Source organism: Neodiprion virginianus, chromosome 5 (assembly GCF_021901495.1).
Source record: "Neodiprion virginianus isolate iyNeoVirg1 chromosome 5, iyNeoVirg1.1, whole genome shotgun sequence".
NCBI classification, from domain to species: Eukaryota; Metazoa; Arthropoda; class Insecta; order Hymenoptera; family Diprionidae; genus Neodiprion; species Neodiprion virginianus.
The window spans coordinates 4,317,703-4,342,816 of record NC_060881.1 but is presented as its reverse complement, the minus strand read 5'-3'; the positions used below and the strand labels follow the sequence as shown (position 1 = coordinate 4,342,816).

At 38.7% G+C, this 25,114-nt stretch overlaps 4 protein-coding genes and 1 long non-coding RNA gene across 13 annotated transcripts; 4 read left to right on the top strand and 1 right to left on the bottom strand.

Annotated features, from left to right (window-relative positions):
- The first annotated feature begins 370 nt into the window (after positions 1–370).
- LOC124305731 (BUB3-interacting and GLEBS motif-containing protein ZNF207-like) lies at positions 371–11,823 on the top strand. 6 transcript variants are annotated; one of them, XR_006908432.1, is made up of 7 exons: positions 374–789; positions 973–1,099; positions 1,244–1,611; positions 1,950–2,277; positions 2,530–2,956; positions 4,016–4,098; positions 6,818–11,823. XR_006908432.1 is itself a non-coding variant. In XM_046765437.1 (6 exons), exons 1-6 carry the CDS (start codon positions 749–751, stop codon positions 4,036–4,038), a joined length of 1,314 nt encoding a protein of 437 aa, XP_046621393.1. In that variant the 5' UTR covers positions 374–748; the 3' UTR covers positions 4,039–11,823. The 6 variants fall into 6 exon arrangements, 3 of the variants coding, with proteins under 3 accessions (XP_046621391.1, XP_046621393.1, XP_046621392.1); XR_006908431.1 differs by having other exon boundaries at positions 371–789; positions 2,530–7,091; positions 8,209–11,823; XR_006908430.1 differs by having other exon boundaries at positions 371–789; positions 2,530–7,361; positions 7,419–11,823.
- A 149-nt stretch (positions 11,824–11,972) lies between these two features.
- On the top strand, positions 11,973–16,625 carry LOC124305733 (protein yellow-like). 2 transcript variants are annotated; one of them, XM_046765441.1, is made up of 6 exons: positions 11,973–12,156; positions 13,913–14,221; positions 15,152–15,564; positions 15,743–15,920; positions 16,005–16,216; positions 16,310–16,625. In XM_046765441.1, the coding sequence occupies exons 2-6, from the start codon at positions 13,936–13,938 to the stop codon at positions 16,448–16,450; spliced, it is 1,230 nt and encodes a 409-aa protein (XP_046621397.1). In that variant the 5' UTR covers positions 11,973–12,156; positions 13,913–13,935; the 3' UTR covers positions 16,451–16,625. The 2 variants fall into 2 exon arrangements, with proteins under 2 accessions (XP_046621397.1, XP_046621396.1); XM_046765440.1 differs by having other exon boundaries at positions 11,975–12,156; positions 13,900–14,221.
- On the bottom strand, positions 14,334–15,291 carry LOC124305739 (uncharacterized). The gene is made up of 3 exons (XR_006908434.1): positions 15,150–15,291; positions 14,858–14,910; positions 14,334–14,512 (listed from the first exon to the last, which is right to left on the bottom strand). It is a non-coding gene; the product is annotated as an uncharacterized LOC124305739 (long non-coding RNA).
- Positions 16,626–16,763: 138 nt separating the features above from the next.
- LOC124305732 (protein yellow-like) lies at positions 16,764–19,616 on the top strand. The gene is made up of 5 exons (XM_046765439.1): positions 16,764–17,358; positions 17,500–17,912; positions 18,103–18,280; positions 18,376–18,587; positions 18,669–19,616. Exons 1-5 carry the CDS (start codon positions 17,082–17,084, stop codon positions 18,891–18,893), a joined length of 1,305 nt encoding a protein of 434 aa, XP_046621395.1. The 5' UTR covers positions 16,764–17,081; the 3' UTR covers positions 18,894–19,616.
- Positions 19,617–19,849: 233 nt separating this feature from the next.
- On the top strand, positions 19,850–24,672 carry LOC124305730 (protein yellow). 3 transcript variants are annotated; one of them, XM_046765432.1, is made up of 6 exons: positions 19,850–20,020; positions 22,123–22,440; positions 22,517–22,929; positions 23,201–23,378; positions 23,462–23,673; positions 23,789–24,672. In XM_046765432.1, exons 1-6 carry the CDS (start codon positions 19,987–19,989, stop codon positions 24,095–24,097), a joined length of 1,464 nt encoding a protein of 487 aa, XP_046621388.1. In that variant the 5' UTR covers positions 19,850–19,986; the 3' UTR covers positions 24,098–24,672. The 3 variants fall into 3 exon arrangements, with proteins under 3 accessions (XP_046621388.1, XP_046621389.1, XP_046621390.1); XM_046765433.1 differs by lacking the exon at positions 19,850–20,020 and adding an exon at positions 20,112–20,932; XM_046765434.1 differs by lacking the exon at positions 19,850–20,020 and adding an exon at positions 20,112–20,932 and having other exon boundaries at positions 22,111–22,440.
- The last annotated feature ends 442 nt before the right edge of the window (positions 24,673–25,114 follow it).

Below are 25,114 nucleotides of genomic sequence, written 5' to 3'. Positions count from 1 at the left end.
AATACGGGTGTTAGGCCAGCATGTAAGTAACCATACCGCGACAACGTGATGAAGATACAGTTTTTACGTAAATTCCATGTGGTACTGCAAACTGCAGGAAGAGCCAACTTGCGATCGCTAATCGACGTCATACCGATAGTTAACGGTCATAGTATCGAATATCCAAATGGCAATAAAACGAAAGTAGAAGCGTTGAATAATCGTGTCCTATGTGCCAGTGCCAGCTCTATTAAATGTTGTCAAAGACTCAACGTAAGATGGCCGCCAGTACGGATCGTCTTACGTCACTGGCATCATTGGAGCAGGGATCTTTACTGGAAAACGGGCTCTTTCCTTTTACGTCAATTTTTTGACACAACACGATACTACGTGATTTCATTAGCCTATTCTGTTGGATCCGACTAATGAAATCACTTAGTGTCGATTTGTGTCAGAAAATTGATGTAAAAAGAAAAGCGCCCTATATCTAGTTGCACTTGGCTGCACCTGAAATCCTCTTCCCGTCCCTCTAACTGGCAACGTCTCTCATGCCTAGGCTCCCGCTCTATATCGTATAACACCAGATCAGTTCGCGAATTCCTTATTCCTGCCCCCGATCGCCCCTCGACGTGAGTAGTGACAGCCATTTTGTAAAGCTCGTATCCGTAGCATCTTCACACAGAAAGTACGACGCGGGAACGACGTGACGCGTAATACTATCCTTGCGTTAATATAATTGTGATATAAATTAATTTAACGGTTAGAGAGTATGGGACGTAAGAAGAAGAAGCAGTCGAGACCGTGGTGCTGGTATCCTTTTTGCATATTTGGCGATGGACGATTTTGTAGGTCACAGATAGGGCTTATCCTACATCGCCAACGGTCCTCAATGCACGGGCTTTGCTGCTTATAAAACGAATTGTCGAAAGCAGCGGAATATCTACCACCTCTGACTGGTTATACCCTATGTTTTTTTCCTTAATCACAACGCAGGTACTGCAATCGCGAATTCGACGACGAAAAAATTCTGATCCAGCACCAAAAAGCGAAACACTTCAAGTGTCATATATGCCATAAAAAGCTATACACTGGTCCCGGACTGAGTATACACTGTATGCAGGTGAGAGACACATCAATATTTATTCCGCAACGCTAAGAGAAGTAATCGATTTTGTCAAGTTTACTTTTCAATCCAGCATAAGTTCACAGACTACATTTCTAACCCTTGAATTCCTACCAAAGTCCGTTCTTCCGTTTATTTCAGGTCCACAAAGAAGCTATCGACAAAGTACCAAATTCTCTTCCTAATCGGAGTAACATTGAAATAGAAATATATGGCATGGAAGGTATACCGCCAAATGACGCCAAAGAACATGAGAGACAAAGAAACGGGGGTCGGCCAGGATCGCCAAGCTCTGGAGAAGATGAACCTGCACCCAAAAAATCCAAGCCGGAAGGTTTGCTCGGCTCTGCGCCTGGGGCTGTTCCTACTGGCTCTAGCATGATGACGGGAGTTATGCCTGGCCTCTCTGCCCACCACGGAATGCCTCCGCACATGGGACAGTTTCCACCTCACATGCACCAAATGATGGGGCCCATGGGACCTGTCGGACCTCCTTTCATGGGGCCTGGGTAATTGGAATTTATTTGAATAATAGTTCTTCAATTTAGTGATTTAAATCTTTGGTAATTCTCGGGTTAAACCATTTTTTACTTATTTAAAGTTCTACCGGGTAGCTAATTAGCTGTTGAAAATTAGTTATACGATCCTCTCACGATATGCATCGCTACTTGAAAGTAGATATTAATTTTATCTATCTTTGCCCCCTCATTCAATGAAGTGAATTTTAATTTTTCACTTTGACTTGTGTAAATAATTTTAACAACTAATTATCATTTATTTAAATCTTGTCCATCCAACGCTAGCTATGTTAAAAATTTTAACCCATAAATTTTAATTTTCATCTCAGCATGATGCAGGGGATGCCAGGAATGCCTCCAGGAATGCAGCCACCAGTTTCGGGTGCGTCAATGCCCTCCAGGCCACTCTTTCCAAGTGTCGTATCGACAGCGACGTCTTCCACACCTGGATCATTGCCCTTGGGAGCTGACTTTAAGCCAATAACATCAATAGCAGGAGGTTCTATTGGCCCGATGAAACCGACGTTCCCGGCATATGGGGGTGGTGATAATGCTGCAAGCCTGCAAAGTAACAGTACAAATGACCAAAAAGTTAGCCTTATCGCGACGACTGGCGCTGCTAGCAAAATAATCCATCCCCAAGAGGATCTTAGTCTGGTAAGCTATTGTTTTTGTTTTCCTACTCGCTGCTTGTGGATGGAGATATAGTATTTGAGTAAGATAGCTGAAGACCTGCCTCGTGGAGCTATTCATAATAACCAAGTCATCGCTTGAAGTCTCCCTATACTTTTTAACAGATTTACTCTTTGTTACCACAGTTTTTGAAGACTAGTCGACACATTCATTGCACAAAGGTTTAAACACTCGTCAAATAGACCGGATTAATTTGAAACTCACTTTAAATTGTAGGAAGAAATACGAGCCAGATTACCCAAGTATCAACGTCGCCAGACAGAAGATACTAGGCCTACGCCAGCAGAAACGTCTCAGCATGTAGCTGCACTGCAGCACCAACATCAGCAGCAGCAGCAACAGCATCAGCAGCAACAACATCAGCAACATCAGCACCAGCAGCATGTTGCTGCTGCTGCATCTGCTGCGGCGGCGTATCAAGACCAGCAACAGAGGCAACAGGCAGCCCTTAGTGCACTCCAGCAACAGCAGCAGCGATTCCAGCGACCGCCTCAGACCGTTATGGTTCCAGCCTCCGCAGCTATGCCGGTCAGTTCTGTCGCCCTTATGGCCCCTCTGATGCGCCCGACTATGACCTTGGCTGCACCCGCTCTTATTCATGGAGGTAACATGATGCGACCGCCCCCCATGGGCCTGCCTCCAGGTAAGTGTCCAATGACTTTATCCCCTGGCCCCCTGCCCCCTTGCCGCCGTCCATTTTCTATTTTCCAAAGCCCCTGCCAGCCCTGGCCCCATCCCTCCGAGCGTCGGGAGTCTCGGGAGACCGAGTTGAAAATTCAATGAAAAAAAGAAAAAGAAATGTAATGACGTACAATAATTATGGGCTTTCCTATCACGTGTAGTGGTTGCATATTATACTTCAAATGAGAACCACTGATACGATTGAAGAAAACGTTTCTGGGTGAACGGATTTGCAGAGAACTTTACCGATCTTCTCTATTTTTGAGTTTTATTTTATCGACTGTCTTGTGGAGTTTCTTTTCTTTTTAGTCTGAAGGGCGGGGTTGGATGGACTGAGGTTGCGTTTTAGTGTGGTGGGATTTTTGAGTGATGCAAATCAATGGATAGACTAATATGAAACCACTACAAGACAGTAACAATGTTCTATCGAATCCATTCTTTGGTCAGAAAAAGTTTTCTTCAGCATCCTGGATCCACTGTACACTTTTAATTTACGTATCTTCTTAATTGCTATTTTTTTCAATAGCTATATACCCCTACTTTTTGCATTGGGCGATTCGTTTTGGGTGTCGTATGGATACAGCAGCTTAGTCTGTAGCTCGATGATTACCGTAAATATCTTTTCGTCGCGTCAATGGCTGTTATTGCGATAGTTTGATGCTGTGTACTTTGAGACGGATGTATATAACATACTTTCCTTGGCTTCCAACTCGAAAAATAATCAGTGTACAGTTACAACAGTCAACGTAATGCATCTCTTGCAAAAATACTTTCCACTTTTCTAAAAATGTATATAAATCTGGAACAGACAATAATAGTAATGTATAAGATGTTGCACTCTTATCCGATATCCAATTCGATGTTGACCAAGTCCAGAATTACGTAAAATATGGAGTAAAAAAACCTATATATATATAAAAACAAAACAAGTGAAAAACAGAAAAATAGCACACTCAGGATTCACCCATGCGCCGAACTGACGACAGCGTCGTACGTTTACGTTATAACGGTGCGTTTGCAGGGCGCCCTGTCACTCCTCGGTGAGTGTTGAACGAACGTTCCCAGTCTGGTTACTAAAACCGTGTTTTATACAAGTGCAACAAGGTTGGTCCTTAGCAAATAGCATGCGGTGACATGGCCTATATCTCATTACTTTTATTTTATTATTATTGTTATCATCGTCATCATCGTCATCATCGTCACCATTCTCATCGTCATACTCAAAATCACGATATTTATTATTTATGTCATTATCACAGTCACAATTTCAGCTATTATTATCGTTACTATTCTTATCATCATTGCTAAGCGGCAGGTTGCCAATTTTTTTTGGCTAACAGGCCGAGCGGTCATTCTCACATTCTTAATTACTGACATTAACAATTTTCGTTTTCGAGGCTGCAACATTTATCACACTAAAACTGTTTATTCAATCGCTAAATGATCATACACTAGTCTTAAAATCGATTTTTTATACATAAAATCTTGAATTATAGTTCTCAGTCTAACAACAAATCATGTCCATCTATTTATTTATTTATTTATCATTGACATATATTTCAATGACTTGTCCGAGATAGTTTGAAATTGTATCACTACGCCAAATTCAAACATGTCTTAATTACGTGGGAATGAAAAAACATAGACATAAAAGTACCTGCTTCATGCATTCTATTACGAAAAAGAATAGGGTTCTTTGTCAAACACAATTTAATTATAATAGCTTACTAACTTGGGTAAATATGATTGAAAGACAACTTTTAAATTCATGTCAAGTAATTCTTGATAATTCGGTGGATTAGGTTTTTAACCAGGCGATCGGTTTAATCATAAGTATAATAAACTTATGGATCGCGCCCGCTCGGCCATAATTGAATATCATACATTTATTATTACGTAAACATACATAAATTTTTTGCGGTCGTTTTATTTTTAATTTTTTTTTTATTTTACTTTGGTTTTATTTTTAGCCTCTACTCATTGTTTCTCTTTACCGTACTATCTTGTAATCACTTACCATCCCATGCCAACCATACATCATAATATATCCTGTCTCTTATATTTATAGCTTGACTCCTGGTGTTGTGATACAGTAGTGAAAATGCTTTTTGGGCACGGTTTTGTCCGTTGTTTGAAATATTCAACCAAGGTGGCATCGGTGCATTTTTCATGAACCCAATTTTTAAAAATTTTTAATCTTGGAGATGTTTTTAACATGGCATATAAATTTCAAATTATCCTTTGTTTTCGAGTTTGAAAGTGGCAGTACGGTAAAGTCAGAGTAGATCAATTAAGAAAGAGTAAACATAAATGAAGGTATTCGATAAAAAAAAAATGAGGAAATTCTTACCTGCAAAGTTTTTTCTCTTTTCTTTTCTTCTACCCATTTTTGCTTCTGTATATTTCAATTTAAATTATTTTCAATAAATATTTTTTGTTTTTGTTTTTATTTCCGAGCATATTACAAATGAAGGGGACAAATTTCTCCAAAAAGTATTTCGTTGTGTTCCATTAATTTTTACTGTTTAAACTATGTCAATGTTTTGAATAATTATTGCGCGTTCATGAAAAATGATACAAGTATATGAAAAAGTCGATTATCTTGATCGTAATTATGCTTTTAGTTTTGAATGAAATGTTTCATAAAAATAAATTTGCAACACCGAACATAACTATATAATATTCACACTAGCCTAGCTTTGTGTCACACATATACATTTATATAAGTTTGACCTGACCGACAGTAAGTAACGAATTCACATACCAGCATATATACTATATTACATAATTGGAATATTACATATATACATATATATGTATGTATGTTAAACAATTAAATAAAATTAAACCTAACAAATGGGGATATGATATTCCGTAGATAGAATCCTCAGCGCGATTCTGCGGCTTGTAAAATTGAAAGCAAGTGACAGATGACTGATTAGATTTCATCTCTCAATGATTAGCGACTGCAGGCGCAAGTCATTGCTAGACTTTAGTATGGTGTGCAGTTTGTGTGGTAATCGTTTAGCACAGTTTAATCATTTGTTGTTGACTTGGCTAATGTATACAGCACATTGCATGCTGATTGTTCGAAATCTACAGTTCTTTCCGTTTTTCCAAATAAAATTTACATAAAAAATAATTGGCTATGCACTGTACAGAAAAATAAATAAATTAATCACTGACAAAAATCGATTGCTAATACTTTGCATATTTAGATCACTTATTCAATCATCAGTCGATATAAAACTGTCAAAAGATGGAACGGAAGCAATAAATGATTTTTTATCTCATCCTATTTTCCGTACCCATTACGATCAAGTCAGCTGTCACTCGAATTTCTCTTCAACACAGTCGTAGTCGAATTGCGTTCAATCCTACTCAGCGTCGTATACTACAGACACCTTATTTTTATAATTTCTACGCAGATATCTTCAATAATTCAAGAAAACAAATTACAAACTTATTACCAGGTTCTTCTACCCCATTTACTATACTTTATTTTGTATTCTATTCTTTCCGTTCTTACCTCGAACCACCTTTACAGGTGAGAGATAAAGTATAAATTTGTGATTTAAGAAGACGTTTGATTGTAAAGTAGAATGCGCTATAAATTTTTGTCTGTGTTACGACACGGGGTATGGAGATATATGTTTATTATTCATGGAGACTGAGGCTGACGTAAGTATAACGAAATGCTGTTGATATGTTCTCTTTTTTTAAAATTATTATTGTTTTTTTTTTCTTTTTTTTTCCTTCTAAATCTTGTTTTAAATGAGAGACGTGTGGTGGATGAGTTGAATTCAGTCGTGGTTTTTTGCAGGGATGATAGGCGCCCTACCGCCGGGTGCGATGCACCCAGCGTTCGCCACTCCCATGGGATTTCCAGGAGCACCAATGCTCGCCCCGATGATGCATCCACGCTTCAGATGATCGCCCCCCTCGGACGGGCCCAACCCACCCCTGCATTTCGTGCTTTGGGCCCGCCCGTAGCGGCTGGAATCTGACGATATCATCGAGGACGTTCAGTCGACGATGAAGTGAAGCCTCGGAAGCCTCCACATCAGCTGCATCTAAAACCATCATGTTAACACGAAGTTAGCCAAACTATTTGTTTTTCAAATAATAATTATTATTATTAATATTATTATTATTGATATTATGTCATGATGTCAGTAACTTCCGGCAGCCGTTGAGAGAAAGAGAGCGATTTGTTAATCATGGAAGTGGGCTGCCCAAGTTTTTGAACTGTTTTTAAGGATCACAACAGAAAAAGGACATCTCATACTGGTTGAATTCAACATATCGACGGTTGCGTAGAATAATCGGCTATCTCGAGTTAGGTTTCAAAAACCGGGTATTTCGAGGTTTGCTTGGAAACCCAGTATATCTCGAGTTATCTTTGAAAAACCGGCTATCTCGAGTTTCGCTTGATAAACCGGCTATCTCGAATTAGGCTTGAATAACCGGCTATTTCAAGTAAAGTTCAAAAACCGGCTATTTCGCGTTTGAAATTTTTTGGCCGTAAATTAAGTTTACAATGACAGTAAATTGGTAATGACATTAAATGTCACTATGCCGAAATGATAATCTTTAATTTCATCTCAACATACGCCTGATGCTTTATACTTTCATTTCTGCATTATAATTATTAATTATGTAGATAACCATATAATACCTACATTCACAAAACGGAACTTGTATGAATTTTGTGAGGCGTTGACGAATTTCGTATTCAGCCCGACAGTGCTACCAACTTAATTTACGGCCGAAAAATTTCGAACGCGAAATATCCGGTTTTTGAACTTTACTCGAAATAGTCGGTTATTCAAGCCTAATTCGAGATAGCCGGTTATTCTACGCAACCGTCGATATCTTCATCTTTCACCTCCTCGTTTATGATTTTTATTAAAGTATTCTCGTGGACTCTTATCGCGCAGCCGATAATAAGCGTATCTAATGTGGATAAAATTATCAAAACTTTCTCAATTGCACGCTTATTATATAATCTAATTTTTTTTTTTTTTTTTTTCGTTATTTCATTTTATTTTATTCTGGTAATACAGTCGAGTATTCCGGCAATGTGGCGGAATGAAATGCAGACTCACATATTCCTTGCTATGTTTTCTCGTGTTTATCAGGTCAGTTGAGATATAAAATTATCGTTTCTCATTATTATTTTTTCGTTTCATTTTTCGACTTTTCACATTACAGTTAAACTGTACCTGGGATTCTAAACGATCTGTTCGCGCTCTTTCTCACGATGTCTTTTCGGTTTACTCCCACACACCAATTTCCTCTTGGAGAGGCTGCTCGCAAACGCGGATATAGGTGGTGCTTCACGCTGCTACCAGGATACAATAAATTTCTTAGAACAGCCATCAAGTCTAACGCATCGCAACTTTCTTTATTTATATTTGAATAAACAATAACGAGTATATAAATTGCGATATTTATATATATATATTAATATATATATGTGCATATCGAATGAACATTGCAAAATAGAGTGGAACGTTTTAAGAAAAAAAAACAATTTCCGCCCGTTTGTAACATCTATTGATATTTTCGTTATTCCTCGAGAAGCTTTGAATTGTAGATTTTACCCTGGCATTGAATTCTTGTTTTGAAATATTCTTATTTGTAAATATTTTCAGCTTATTGCATCGCGATAAGGTGTGGTTACATTTTTTGATTTTTCTTGTTCTTTTTTTTTTTCAATCCTTACCTTACGATCCGAAATAACTTTTTCTAAATCTTCAAACCTTGACAGTTACTTATACAGAATACACAATCTGTATCAATTTTGTGAAAGTGTACAAGTCTGGAGGCAGCGTGGAGGCTGAGCCGCCTCAGGTTAGTCTGTCCCAAATTTTATTTTGTTATCACTTTGGGCTGAATCGACTTTATACAAACTGAAATTACATGCATTAGCAACCAAGTATAAAGCGTATCGGTAGTATGCTTATTTAATATCGTCGATTCAGCTGAAAGCCTTTCTTCGGAAGAAACAAGTCGGCGACGATTGAGTGAGTGGTAAGTACGGAGAGTGTTTATTAAAACGTTAGCTCTCTTCACTCGACTCACGCCGTTTTTCCATCTCCTAACCTTTGCTCAGTCTTCTCAAGCCATGGATTCAATCAATTTCAAAAAAGTCTCAACCAATCGAGACTGACTTTTTATATCAACCATTCTCATTATTTCGATGAAAGTAATACATAATTTAAAGAAAATTTGTTTGTTAGCACATTTTTGTTCTAACAAATCTCATCATTGTTATTATTGTTGTTATTATTAATTGTCATGCCCAAATTTATGATTTATTGTGATGCATAGTAAGTAAAAATTCTTATCGTTTTACGGACTATCCGTAGCTAGGGAAGACTCAATCTCCTGAAACACGACTACATATTCACAGTGTCTCTTCCTTTTTTCTTGATACTCAGAAAACAGCATACTGTGACCCATATAGACATGTACGTATCTCTACACATTGTTATCATACACTTACATCTAGTGGTTATGTTCCTCGATAAGTGGATGGTACTCGGTTATTCGTGCAAGAGAGTGTCTATCACCATCCCGTAACTCCCTAGTATCCTTTGTTTGCTATTATTTTTATAGATAATATTCACCGTGCAACAAGACCCCACGGTATTACAGAGACTTTTGCTATCGCTGTCTGACTTTGAAGTCTTCGGTAAAATTTGGTAAATTGTGTATAAGCGAAATGGATTTGCAGCGATCAGTTATTACGAGTATACACACAAGTTAACAGTTGTGATCAAAGTGTTTTAATTTCGTTCATCAGCTAGCTACAATCTGTAGCTTGCAATGAAGCGCAGGCAATAGATGAGTAATAAATTATGAAGTTGGATTAGATTGTCTGGTTTATCTTCTTTTTTCTTTTAAGGAGCATCTACAAAATGTTGGCTATTCAATTATTGACGTGATTTGTTAATGAGGGGGAAAAACACATTTGATCTGGCTTTAATCGTTTTCGTCGTCGGAAAACTTTTTAGTTAATTTTTAAATTACAGAGATTTATGCGAATTTTTTACGATCAAGGCATTATATGTAGACCAGTTCCTTGACTGTAGAATGTTGGAGTGTTTCATTTAGGAGAAAATATGACTTCAATTGAAATGTTGGTAGCTTCCATAAATTGAGAAACATAACCAGTTTACCGAAATTGAACATGTAGAAGTTCTGTTATTTATTGAGTGTCATTTATGAAGTGTTTAAAAATAAAGACGTTCTGTGGAAAGCTTGATTAATTGGACTTAGCCCGCGATTTCGGGAATTTACTGAAAGTCTTCTACTCTTTGTTTGCAAAGTCATGAAAATAAAAAAAAAAATTATATTTAGGAAGTAAGATAGAGATAGAAAACATAGAGATTTAACGGAAATGTGCAGATTGTTGACTCGTGTAGATTCCTGGCATCGCGGACGACAGTCACATATTGTTTCACCAATCACAGCCTTAACTGCTGTTGGACCATTTCGGTTCCTTGCCCCATGGCAGGCGATTGTTTGGACCTACCGTCATTAAAGTCAACGAATCTCAACTCCCAGTTTTATAAATTTTGAAGCCCAGAATTATAAACATGTGTACCGAAATTACGAGGTAAAGAACAGACAAATGAAAAAAAAAACGTTTACACAATTTGTCAAAAATATTGTAATATTCAGGAAACTTGAGCGGGAGATTGAGATGACACCAAACCGATGATCACATTTTTGAAGTACAAATACCTGATTGTAGAATTGTGTATTTATGTATAATTTAAAAGTGCAATAATGACAGGATGTTCGCGTTGAACAATACGATTATAGGCGACCATAATATTCATTGATAAACGACGGTGTTATACCAGTTGCCTTTTCAATTTCAAAAAGATCTAATATTGTTTTCAAATTACTTGTATTTCTCTATTTTTAGATACGATGCAATCACTGTTTCTTTCTCGTACCATTTATGGTTTAGAAAATGATAGCAGGAGGAAGCTCTTTATACAGGCTTCTTAATTATTTATAGAAATGTTCATAGAAGAAGCGAAATATAATTTTGCCGCGGTTGTATTTGTAAAACTGGATATTTTTCACTTGGCTTAATTGACGCGTGGCTGGACCGAGAAACAATATTAGTAAATTTCATTAATTAAGAATCATAAAACACAATATAAATTACTCACTTGGTGATTGGAGAGTTGAGGCGCTGACACTTGAGAACTGTATTGCTGAAATTTTGGATTCTCCTCTTTTCCTTTTTTTTTTTTTTTTTTGTTTTAATTGACAATGGAAATTGGGATGTATTAAATTGTGTTACTTTAAGGAGATACTCATTTCATAGAAATCTAATTTTATGTCACAAGTGTTCGTTATGAGAAATAAAACTAGTCCAGTGCGCCGCTCAACACTTCAATAGAGAATGCTTAGCCAGGTCTGTGTGTATCGATTTCATTACTATGCGCATATCTACGCTAATCTATACATTTACATGGTAATAGAGAAGATAATTATATGGATGGATTTTATCAGTTCAGTAAGGTATTTGGACAGAATATTATTTAATTTATTTTTTATTTTATTTTATTTTTATTTTTTTTTTGTACCAATTACCTGCATACATACATACATGTATTTATGTGTAAAACTATCCCTATGCAGGAATTATGCATATATCTACACGATGCAGACCAAATTATAGCACTGTTGATTTTCAGCTGCAACGATCCGCCACACACTTGTCAAACATCAAATGTTGTATCTCAAGTGTTTTAGTGAAAAAAATTAAATAAATAAAAATAAATCTTCGCATACATCTAATTTTCAGCATTTCCTGTCAACAATTTGCCTGTCCGTTTATACTCTCCTTACGCAAAAAATGATACATGTAAGAAATGTTTGCATTTAACTTAAATTTGCAAACTCGTCAAGGATTGTAGAATATTTCGACTTGATTAAGAGTTCGTATCGAAGAACGTCTCGAACTTGTTTCTATCTGATGTATTCCGTCGAATAAACATGCCTTCATAATTAAATAGCGTAATTGGTTGGAAGATAAAAATTCTTCTTCAGTCGACCCGACAAACCCAGTGTGGTAATATCGTGCAAGAATTTGGTCAATCTGCCACAGATGTTCACCATTTGCGTTTGACGGTAATTATTACAAGAATTTTCATTCCGATACACCGCTGGTGCAATTGCCTATTACATTACCTATCCAGATCCAAGTTGAGGTGATATATAGCATGAAAGATTAGCAAAACTTTGTTGTGTATGTCGTGCAGTGACTGCAATCATTGCCGGCCAATAATTATTACGCGATTACACGTATACTTCGGAAAGTAAAATGTCATATTTTTGTAAGATAATGTGTTCGAAGAAAAGATTAGTCTAAACATCATTTAACAATGGTTTGAAATTTTTATATGATAATTATTAGATTTTCGTGTCACTTCTGGGTTGGAAAGAAATTTCGATAGATTCATGCTATAATCTCAGCATTACGGTTTTTAAAGTCGCTGAATTTGAATATGAAATCAGATTTCCAAAATTCAACATAGTCGATGCAAATTAGAAGAATAGTTTGATTCCGACGAAAGTAAGTCGGGGCGTGATGGGGACATCCAGCTTTAAGCATAAATAAAACACATTATTTTTACAATTTAAGTATTACGTTAATTAGATATGTGATCATTGGCAATCAGTCTTACAATTGGCATTCGCGTTTACATCAATTTTCGATACCAACATTCTGAAAATTAAAATATAATAAAAAAAGCATATACACCGTACCCGTGAACTTTCGTTACTAGTCTGATTCGCACACTTCACATACATACGTGCGTTGTATCCCAAAATGAGAGACATTCAATTTTAGTACAGTGGCATATAAACAAATGCGTATTCGCCCATCTTGCCCCAGTAGCTAATTTAGAACAAAAACAAAAATTGTAACAGAAATATAAACGGTGATTGGAAAATCATGCTCCCACCTGCTGATGCACTAATTTCTATTGACATTAACATCCGTAGTCAAATTATTATATTAACATATATATCAATGTCACATAAATTATTTAGATGGAAAATTATAGCAGAAACGAGGAATTTTCGTTTTTTTTTTTACTAGTGGCGAAAAGGGTTCTTCGTCTATAATGCGACTCGGGCGGCTGTCGGCGACCGATGGAAAATAGTAAACGTCGCTTATACTCTCGTGATTGATGCATTGCATCACGTATTACGACGTCTGTCCAGTCTTGCCGCCACATTCCCCTATTTCGAAGCCAGAGCTCAAACTCAAAATACTCGAACATAAACATCTGGAGATACGAATTTTTTTCGAAATCCAACTTCCTTCCGAATTTTCTCTCGCTGTATTGAATCCGCCATTTTGAATTTTGTAAATGCCATTTCAGATTCAAATTTAGCGACCTTAAAAGTATGGTTTACTAAACAACAGTTAAATCGATGTATTACATTTTTTTTAAATGGCCCTATATGTGTGTTAACTCAAAAATGCCACAGCATTTTTCCGCCCATGTATGCGTTATTCGCAATCTAGGCGTCGACTCTTTTTTTAATGACTACCAAAGTACAGACTAATCGCGAAGAATCGTTCTGAAACGATTTCAAATTTCTATACGCTAATGGTTACATGAGAGTAGGTAAATTAATATTCATCGAAACCATTTAAATGCTTGACTATGCGATAAAGACCAGTTATACGTGTAACTTGATGTATCAGATACCGCCTCATAAACTTTGATGAATGTCTATAAACACTCGATTATACTTTAGTCTCTGCATATGAATACCTTCGCAAAGTGAAAGAGGATTTTCTTCCAATGCTTTGTAAAATAATGGAGAACGAGGTATGCAGAACAGCTTTTTACGTAGGTTCTACCATTAGGTAAGACGAATTCAGGTCTAAACATGAGGGTCTGCGGATGGTTCAGCTGCGGCTTCTTCCCGGCGGTGTTCCTGGTCATTGTTAGTTCGGTACAGAGCTCAGTGGCCACCGAAAAACTGCGCGTCGCCTACCAGTGGAAATTCCTGGATTTTGCCTGGCCAGATCAAGAAACCCGACAACACTTCCCCGATTATGTACGAGAGAACAATAATCCCCTTGGAGTATTAGCAACCGGTGACAGGCTCTTCATCACCATACCGCGATGGAAGTCGGGTGTTGCAGCCACCCTGAACTACATCTACCTAAACGGTAAGAAACTTTTGAAAACCCTCGGAACTTGAATCGCTTTTTAATGGACTCTATTCGTCCATTATTCGTTCCCATTATTAAGGCCAGGTTACTCCAAAAAACGTGATTTTTTTCAATAAATTTTATTCATAGTACAAAACATGTTGAGTTCAATTTTTTTTACATATGAAAGCACATATATGGAATTACTTGAAAAAAAACTTTTTTTTTTCAAAATGGCGGTTTTGAGAATGGCTGCTGAAACTCATTTGATTAGTAGATGGATGACATCGTTTCTTGGAAACGAATTATCTGAAAGCAAAAAACAAAACGGTTTCATGTTCTGTATCGAATTGGCTATGGCCTCAAGCAGAATGAAACATTTTCAATGAAAAAAAACAAAATGGCGGACTTTTGAATTTTTTTTACCTTTTTTTTTCACTTTTAATTGTTTATAACTTTTTTAAATAATAATGAATATTTCTGGTTCTGCTTGAGGCCAGACATCTAAAGAGTAAAATGCCGTTTGGTTCATATCGATAAGTGCAATAGTTTTGAAATGAGAGTGTCATCCATGCGAAAAAACGTGGTTCGGAGAAAAATCAGTTTAAAGTTTTTATTCGTGAAAAATCGTCAAAGAATGTGAATTTTACTCACATATCCATTCTAGCTTCATACACAATTCCTTCCTGATCTTCGTAAGCATCATTCTGAAAATGAAATAGAATGGAACAAAACAATAAGACGATCCGAAGGCGTTCGAGCGGCCGGATTTACCGCACCGCTTCCCACTCTTTTACACCTGCTTCTCGGTCTTGCTGACCTTCGAGACTAATTCTATACTATTTCTACGAGTATACAGTAGCAATTTATGAAAAAAAAAAATTTCGATTTTTTCAAAATTGTTTGGAGTACCCTGGCCTTGACAAAAATTTTTTTTTTTACTCACAGATACGAAAGAGTCACCACTTCTTAATCCCTATCCTTCGTGGGAGGCACATCGACATGGCGATGGTAAGGTACCGGAAGTTGTATCAGTATTTCGCATCTGGGCAGATAAATGCGATCGTCTTTGGGTCCTGGACATGGGATATGAAAGCTATATCCGTAATAAACAACTGTGGGCTCCACCGGCCTTGCTAATTTATAATTTGACCACCGATCAACTCCTCCGCAAGTACGTGATCCCATCGGATCAATATCGGACACCATCGCATTTCGGAAACGTAGTCGTTGAGGATGCCTCTTGCGATGATGCATTCGCTTATCTTGCTGACCTCCAGGGACCGGGTCTCATCGTTTACTCCTGGGCCAACAATACCTCCTGGCTAGTCAAGCATCACTACTTTAATCCTGATCCTATGGTAAAACTTGTACCCTTTTTGCGGAGTTTTGTCAAAGTGTACTGTCGAGCTTAGAATGTTTAAAAATGACCTCTCTGAAAATATTTTTTGGACCTACTGCATTTCCAGAATACAAATTCCAGTTGAAGCAGGCAGATTTAATTGTGGTGGAAGTGTATAAAATCAATTGTCTGTTTAGGCAGGAAGTTTTAACTCGTCCGGCCTTTCGTACCATTGGTGGGACGGTATCATAAATTTGAGTCTAGCCCCTAAAGAAGACGGCTTCAGCACCTTATACTTTCACCCACTTTGCAGCAACGACGAGTTTTTTGTAGACACGGAAGTACTTAGGGTACAAGAGCGCATACCTGGAAAAGGTACTTGCAGCAGATCAGTAAAATAAATTGTCTAAATATCAAATCAACAAATGACCAGTAACACAGTGTATCCTTTGATTTCAGACAACTTCTATGAATTCCATGCACTGGGTTCTAGAGGATCGAACACCCAAGGCGCTGCCAGTTACCTGGACCCAAAGAGTGGAATCCTCTTTCACGCACTTTCTATCGCAAATAACATAGCATGTTGGAAACCCGGAACTAAATACAGTCCTGAAAACATAGGCTTGATTTTTCCAGATAACGATACCTTGATTTTTCCCAGCGACATTAAGGTCAGAAATCAATCAAACCATTTTTTTTTTTTTTTTTTTTATATGTTACTGCTGCTATAGTAAAATTCATGTCGCATATTTTTCTTATTCCAGATCGACGCTCAGAGCAATATCTGGGTGATGGCTGACCTCCTCCCGGTCTTTATGTACTCTCAATTGGATCCCAACAACTATAACTTCCAGGTTTGGACCGGATCCGTGCAAAATGCCATAGCCGGGACCCCTTGTGCCTAGAAAACCTAAAATGACACGAATCTGATATCATCGGCGTAGATTTCGTCAAGAATTTGTTGTAAACATTGACACCGACCGTATGACTAATGAAACTTTCCTCTGCTCTATACAATTTTGTAATCATATCACTGATGTAGAAACTATAATAAATCCCCAGTGTCAACATTTCCTCTTACTTGCAGCTTTTCAATTTACAATGTATTTACACCGATTAGACTATCTCTTCAAACGGTGGAAAACATGGTGGGATCTTCTTGAAACATTCCAACTGGTATCGTGTCAGAGATGTGTACTCTAATAATCTGTTGGATAATTCATATCACGATGTGTTAGTACAGTTGATAAAAAGTTGATAAAATATAAAGAAAGGTTATAATGTAATCATATAATTTAGCATTATCGTACTGATAACCGAATTATCATAATGTACATATAAGATTTCGTACCGGTTATTTCTAAAACTATTACAAGACCAGTGAAATAGACTGGTAAACGTAGAAGGTTCAGTGCGGTCACCTTATCTGGATTTATCTCCAGGGTTCATTTAGTAGTCACTGTATGTATGTGCATGTTACAAATAGCCGGTAACTGAAATTAAATATAACAAGAATAACAATAGACGTGAAGTAATATGAGACTCATTGTCAATTACGGTCATGCCACAGTGTTTATTTTTGTTTTACTAACTGTGCAAAGTGCGAAGGGTATCAACAATCTTCAAGTAGTCTACCAATGGAAGCTTCTTGAGTACGCCTGGCCAAATGAAGATACGCAACTACTATTTTCGCACTATGTTCAAGCGAACAATAATCCTCTGGGACTCGAAGTTGCGGGTGATCGACTTTTCATCACTATACCGCGATGGAAATCGGGTGTTGTAGCCACCCTGAACTACGTTTACTTGAACGGTGAGCAACGTGCAATATTCAATAAAAACTTTCGGTTGTAAAAACCATAAGCATATAATAATAGATCACATATATTTTGCGTTAGATTTTTCGTCGATCGTGTCTGATCATGGGCGAGTAAAATGTGATCTTTACATCCAGATACCAGCGAGTCACCTTTGCTCAATCCGTATCCCTCTTGGGCGGCTCATGAGTACGGTAACAACAGCGTACCGGAAATTGTCTCGACCTTTCGCGTCTGGGCAGACAAATGTGATCGTCTTTGGGTCCTCGATATGGGCGTTGAAGACCTCACCGGGACTCGGGAGCAACTGGTTACGCCATCCTTGATCATCTACGATCTGACGACCGATCAGCTCCTACGCAATTACGCGATCCCTTCGGATCAATATCCGGAAAAATCGCACTTTGGAAATGTCGTCGTCGAGGATGCCGCCTGTAACGATTCCTTCGCCTACCTTGCCGAACTTCAAGGTCCGGGAATCATAGTTTACTCGTGGGCCAGTAACAATTCCTGGCTCGTTGAACACCACTACTTCCACCCTGATCCACTGGTAAAAGCGAAAAGTCTACCCATGGTTTTTAAAAGTAATGTAAACTTACACCGGTCGCGTATATGTATCTTCCGTTAAAAAATAACTTCAAGAATCATTGCCCGTTGAAAAAATTCAGAGTTCGAAAGAATGTGTGTAAACTTGGATAGAAGCAATTGCACACCAATTATCGAACTCCGAACTTTTTAAGGCTGGAAATTTCAACGTCTCCGGACTTTCTTTCCAATGGTGGGACGGTGTTGTAAATCTTGCCTTGGCCCCCGAAGAAGATGGATACAGCACTTTGTACTTCCATCCGCTCTGCAGCAATGCTGAGTTCTCCGTCAGTACTGAGCTGCTTCGAGATTCCGTACTTGCAACATCGTCAGGTGATGTTATTTTTCACTTTCTGATTTAACATTTCCGAGGTATAATGTCAATTAATGACTAACAACGATGTACCTGTTTTTTTCTACACATACAGATAGTTTTCACAATTTTACGGTGGTGGGTACCAGAGGTATCAATGGCCAGGGTGCAGCCAGCTACCTAGATCAAACGACTGGAATCCTCTTCCACGCCCTTTCGATCGCAAATGCCATTTCATGCTGGAATCCTGGGACCAGTTACAGTCCCACGAATGTGGCCCGCGTTTACGCGGATAACACGACTTTAGTTTTCCCCGCTGACATTAAGGTCAGTGCAACCTATCTTTCTCGGGGCTTAGTGTTTTCCTCTTTTATTGATACGAGAGAAAGATAACCCACTTCTTTTCAGATCGATAATCATAGTAACATTTGGGTGCTTTCGGACCGGCTCCCAACCTTCATGTACGATCAGCTGGACCCTGATCAATACAACTTTAGAGTTTTATCCGGGTCTGTGGAGGAGGCCATAGAAGGAACCGTCTGTTCTCGTGGAGCCACACACTCGGGTGTAATTCAGGGTCTGGTTTCACATCTGATTGTTGTTATCCTCGTCTGGACTTGTGGCACAGTCTGATCATTCCTGCATTCCAGGGAATGTTGTGTAGTCATTAAACGTACATGAGTGCTATTTTACCTGAAGAATCAATCTGTTTGACTATTCATGCGCTATCGGGATAACTATAATATTTGCAGATCGAGTGTAACGACGGCAGTTTCGTGAAAAGGAAAAGTTATTGTAACGTATTTTATGCACTATTTGAGAGTATTTTTAACAGTATATTTATTTGATTATAAATGGATTAGGAAAATGAGAATAACATTTTTATTTATCTAACAAATTACTTTACACAGGCATTTCATTATAAGGAATAGTTTCTCAAAAGCAGTACGTTTGTTCATATGGATATGAATCATTAAATGTTGAAGAGTGCTTCAATGGACATACACGTATCCATTCTTCTCTGGATTTTACCTGAGCAATACACGAGTTTAATAGAAATACTTGACGGCATAATAATCCACGTATTTCGTATCTACATTGCTCCGTGCTAAATTCTTTGTTTGTCACATTTCAAAACCCTTGGTTGCTCACCGAATGTTTCACATGTGTATCCTAACTGAATTGTGATAACTAAAAACCTCTGCCCCGGCGTATGTCCAAGCATATACACGTGTACATTTACAAAAGAGTGAATGCAGAACCGTTATTCTCTTATCTAGAGAGACAGGTGAACGGTGCTCTGTCACGCCTATCTACCTATTCTATCCATTCGTGTGAGTAGTAGCGATCAGAAGCGGGAACGAGGTATAATGCCGTAGCAGCAATCACTTTGAAAAGTGAAAGTAATGTCCTCGGCTGCAGAAGGGAAGAATGGATGAAACCGCGAGCTTGGCTTGTCAAGCAGCAACTTGAGCGCTATTTCATGGTTTAATTTATTCGCCTAGTCATTTTGTCGTTTATTTATTGTTTATTATACACCTGTATTAAACGTACATTCGCAGAGAAGGAAACAGACACTCGGTTTGACCCTCGCGAATAAAACGGACCGTGGACATACGACCTCCGTTAAGAAATACAGAGAAATTTCCACAATGTAACGGCGTAAATCATACTTAGGTGCCTGCGCATTTGTGCTCGCTCGACCCACATCAGTATTTCATCGGGAATGTGGAGAACGTGCAACACACGACCTGCGGACGGTATTTACAATACGTAACATGATTTGCAAGAAGGGAATTCCCACCGAGTAGCACCGTACATTACGTGCCTCGAAGAGTTTTCAGTTTCATCGCCTGCAGCATCGGGGCATGCACCTACTCAGTACATTAATGGATGGCCAAAACGAGCAATATGACAAATACGGTTCTAACATGAAACTTTTTAATTTTCAAGTGTCAGCGCGATCGGCTACAGAAACCACCGTTTGTTATCTCTTAAAAATAATACAAGAACAGTACGCTTGTATATTGTCGCAGAAATAGATAAATTTGTGAACTAGATTGAGTTCTATTGTACAGTCAAATTAAGAAATGTTAAAAAAAACATCATCTATTTACCAAAATATAGTTCAATTTGGCACTAATAATTGTTCGTGCACCTCCGGATTAATCGATTATACTCGCATCTGTTTGTCGCATCAACTGCAGGAATTTTCCGATTACCGCCGACTGACTCGTTTGATTCTTGGTTTATTTATTAATTTAATTTATCCAGTTATTATATATGTAAATAAAAATTTGCATCAACGTGCACAGTGTCTACTATATAACTAGATATCGCCTTGCAGTCGATGCAGATTGTGATCGTCTCTGTCGCGGAGTCCTTCGGGGTCGCGGGTATAAACAGATGGGCGTGCTTCGTGCGAGAAATCGGAAGAACCGTTCATCGCAAGCCGTATACCTCGATCGCGTCCGTTGTACTGGTATACAGGTTCGGTTCTATTTCAGTTGACACTGCAAACTCGCCGGGGTAACACATCGCGCTCGCGGATTCCTTTCACAAACAATCATCAAGCCTCTGTTATTGTGCTGTAATCAACGGTTCATCGCGTTTAATTATCGTGCATTCTTATTTACAGTGAGGAAATCTTCTTCGTTTCTATTCTGACAGAGGTTGGTTTATAAAACAGAATAACCGCCGCGTCCACTTGCCGATGTTTTCATAGAAAATTACTCCGTGCATGCATTTAACAATAAATTAATCTTACTGAAAATGCGATAGCCTTGGCCAGTGAAACTGTGGTTATGTTTAATAAATGATTAAAAACTTCTTGTTATTAGAAGTACATGTTACATTTGTGCTTGTCCTACGAATTGTGTTCCACTTCTCGATCATAGTTCATTGTGACAAAAGTTTTTATTCCATTTAAACTGTGCGCATTCTGTTGTAATAATTATACTTCGGCAACTGTGCATACAATTTTGGTAATATTAAAATTCTCAACACTTTTCAAACGCTGAAATGTGTTCTGCGGATCTGGCCTCGCACGATATACTATTCAGGGACGGCTGGAGAAAGGCTCTGAAGTGTTTAACGCGTGGTTTAAAACCGGTTTTTTTGGCGCGATAACTGCGGTGTCGAAAATTTGAAACGATGAACTTCGTTATTTTTACCATTGATTTTGACGCTCGTTGACATTAGCTGTAGATCAAGTTGATCCTACCCTTTTCATACCATCAATCATTCAAACGGTTCTGGGTGTCGCAGCTTGTAAGATTTAAAAAATAATACCGTTTCTAGAATTCTATCTGACCAATATTTTTTTTCGATTCATCCGCCTCATTGTTAATGCCCCGTAATTAAACTTTTTACGAATTAGTGATTTCGCTACTTTGCTTCGGAATAACTGGCGGTACCATATTCTGAGAATACCGACTATTTAGCGTAGCCGTTTATTGTTAGCTGCGATCTATTTGTATGGGATTTCCGGGTTAAAACTTGACGGGCCAAGAATATATATCGTTCGTTTAACGGGTATTTAAATACCATAACAAGAAGTGTGACGAAATACGGCGCACGCAGTTACGGAATGAGTCACGGTGACCGTGACCAACGAATTCTTCGAAATATCCTAACACCTCGATCGAAAACTATCCCGTCTGTCTTTCTTCATTCACCGGTTGTATACGAGATTGGAGTTAGTAACGTTATCGTAACGAAGCATTATTATCATTATTATTATTATTATAATCACTAATTGCTGCGACAACCTTGCGTCGAATTCGGAATTTCAATTAATTTACGTAAAGTAAGTTGAGAAAAAAAGAAAACAAACAAACACACATTATAGCTTTCATTTCAGGAACTGATATCAAGAGTCATCCAGAAAAAAGGACCATGAGCGTTTGTGGTCGGTCCAACCACGGCCTAGCCACAGTATTGTTGTTGGCTTTTCTCGGCACGCAAACCACGTCAGCTATCGATAATCTGCGTGTTGCTCATCAATGGAAATCTTTGGAATATGCATGGCCTGATGAAGATACTCGGCAGCTTTTCCCCGCTTATAATCGCGAAGACAATCTTCCGCTCGGCCTCGAAGTCGCGGGTGACAAATTGTTCATCACGGTACCAAGATGGCGATCCGGCGTTGCGGCCAGCCTCAATTACATTAAATTGAACGGTGGGGGTTTTGGCTCTTTTAGCGTTTTTTTTTCTGCTTACTTTTATAAGTTGATATGATTGTTTATTTACCACAGACACCAGCGAGTCGCCGTTACTGAACCCGTATCCATCCTGGGAGGCGCATCATTACGGAGCGGCTGGAGTACCGGAAGTTGTATCAACCTTCCGGATCCGGGCCGACCGCTGCGGTCGTCTATGGGTCCTGGATACTGGGCTTGCTGACATCCTCGGTAGTCCGGAACAGCAGGCTCCACCAACTCTTGTCGTCTACGACCTGGCCAATGACCAGATACTCCGGAAGTTCGTTATTCCAGAGATGCAAAGAACGGGGGAATCTCTGTTTGCGAATATCGCAGTCGAGGATGAATCCTGCGAGGATTCTTTCGGCTACCTTGCTGATCTGGGGAGCCCCGGCCTCGTTGTTTATTCCTGGCGTCGTAACGTTTCATGGCTCGTCAAGCACCACTTCTTTCACCCTGATCCTCAGGTACTTTTTTTATCAGACAGTACATCTGGATGTATGATCGCGCGAACACCTGCCAGATGATGCGTATCTCGCTTTGTTTGTGCACAAGTTAATTTATTCACGTACCATGTAGACGTGATATAAACTGCGATGAATATTTTTACATAAATTAGAGAGAAACCGAAACGATCTCGTATCGTTGAAATAGTTACGGTTCATTGCCCTGTCTTCACGTAGCTTATAATTGGTTTTACGAATATTAAATTATATAATAATACAACGATATTTCAAGAGTGGTGAATTCAACGTCTCTGGTGTATCCTTCCAATGGAAAGATGGTCTCTTCGGTCTCGCGCTGGCTCCTGCAGCCGACGGTTACAGCACACTATACTTCCATCCGCTATGTAGCACCATGGAGTTCTCTGTCAACACGAGGCTACTCCGAGACCCTGAGCGAGCGATGATGCCAGGTGAGTTCAGCCGGTTCTTCACCTTTTCCCTCGATCTACGAGGAGATTAATCACAGCGTCATTAACGTGGCTTCAAATTTTAGATAGCTTCCACGAATTCAAGGTGCTCGGGTCCAGAGGACCAAACGGCCAAAGTAGCGTCAGTTTCTTGGATCCAAGTACTGGAATCCTCTTCTACGCTTTGACCAATTTGAACGCGATCGCTTGCTGGAGATCCGGAGGCAAATATAACATCCTTGAACAGGGCCGCGTTTATATGGACAACGTCACGATGGTCTTCCCTAACGATCTCAAGGTAATCAAGTTGGGGCTCAAGTTCATTGCTGTTGAATAACTACACAATTATCAATCATAGAATACCCAGCTAAAGTTTTTACTTCTTCATAGTTAAACGATTTATTTCTGCCTAGGTTGATCGTCAGGGCAACATTTGGGTTCTCTCGGACCGGCTCCCGACATTCATGTACGGTCAGCTCGACCCCAACGACTACAACTTCCGGATCTTGACCGGTTCCGTGCGGGAAGCTGTGGCAGGAACCGTTTGCTCCATGCCCCCTATAACGTCGTCTTCACGATCCCCGCCGATTTCGTCAACGACGCCAAAAGTTGGCGTTCGAATTGCCGGACCATTGGGCACGGACAGCGGTCAGTCGACAAACGTATCGTCGACTTTGGTCCTCCTACTGGCGTTCGCTTTCTTTGCCAAAATCATTTGTTAGATGCATGTGTGTACGTACGATGGGAGGCTCTCAACCGCTCATAGCTAGATCATTTTTACGCTCACATTTTTATACGTAGTGCTCGAGAGTACTCATATATGATTCCTTGCTCAGGTCTTTCCTAATTCTTTGTGCAACGTTATTCACCGACCGCGGAGTCTATGAATGTGGTGCTGACAACTCCGCTGTCCACCCTAGTAGACTGAAAATAATTGAACAATTTCACTTTTTTCTTCAACATTATTTCGCGTAAGAATATATCGAATCGTTGAGACTGTCGAATTGATTAATTTAGTTTTTGTTTACTGCGACTGCTTCCTCGACGGCCCCAGTGCCATATCAGGACGTGATTAATTTAAACTGCACGTGGACCTCGCCGCATTGGCATTTTCAATATTATATAGTAATGCAGAAAAATGAACACAGTGTATGTACCTTATAGTATACCCTGCGTATACAAATATGATTTTATTGCAGAACAAGGTCGGCCTTGTTACTGTACAATAACCCAATAACAGACAACTGGTTTTACAACATAATAATGAAAATAAATATTATATTAGTTATTACTATTATTATTATTAGTGTCACGATTAATTAATTTTATTCGCATATATTTTGGATGAAAATTACAGTTGATCAATCTTGAAAAGCAGAGTTGAAATACATAGAAATATTATAAATTGTAATGAGTCATTGCAAACTAGCAGTATATCATATTTATCGACCTAAACACCTTTCACATTCTTGCCCCGTCATATTCAAATAACCATTACGGTAGATAACAAAACGATTAAGAAATAGCCGCACGTTACAGATTTGAAATTTACGATCTGTTATTGTACAAAATATCAGGCAATGCAAAAAATGAGATTTCCGTAGAGAATCACCATAAAATCGAATAAAGTCGAAGATTAACGCCATTCCCTACTACGATTGCCATTCAATTGTGTTACGCATCGTTTGAATAGTTACCGACTTATTATCCCCTCAGGATATTTCTATGCGAGTGCGCCT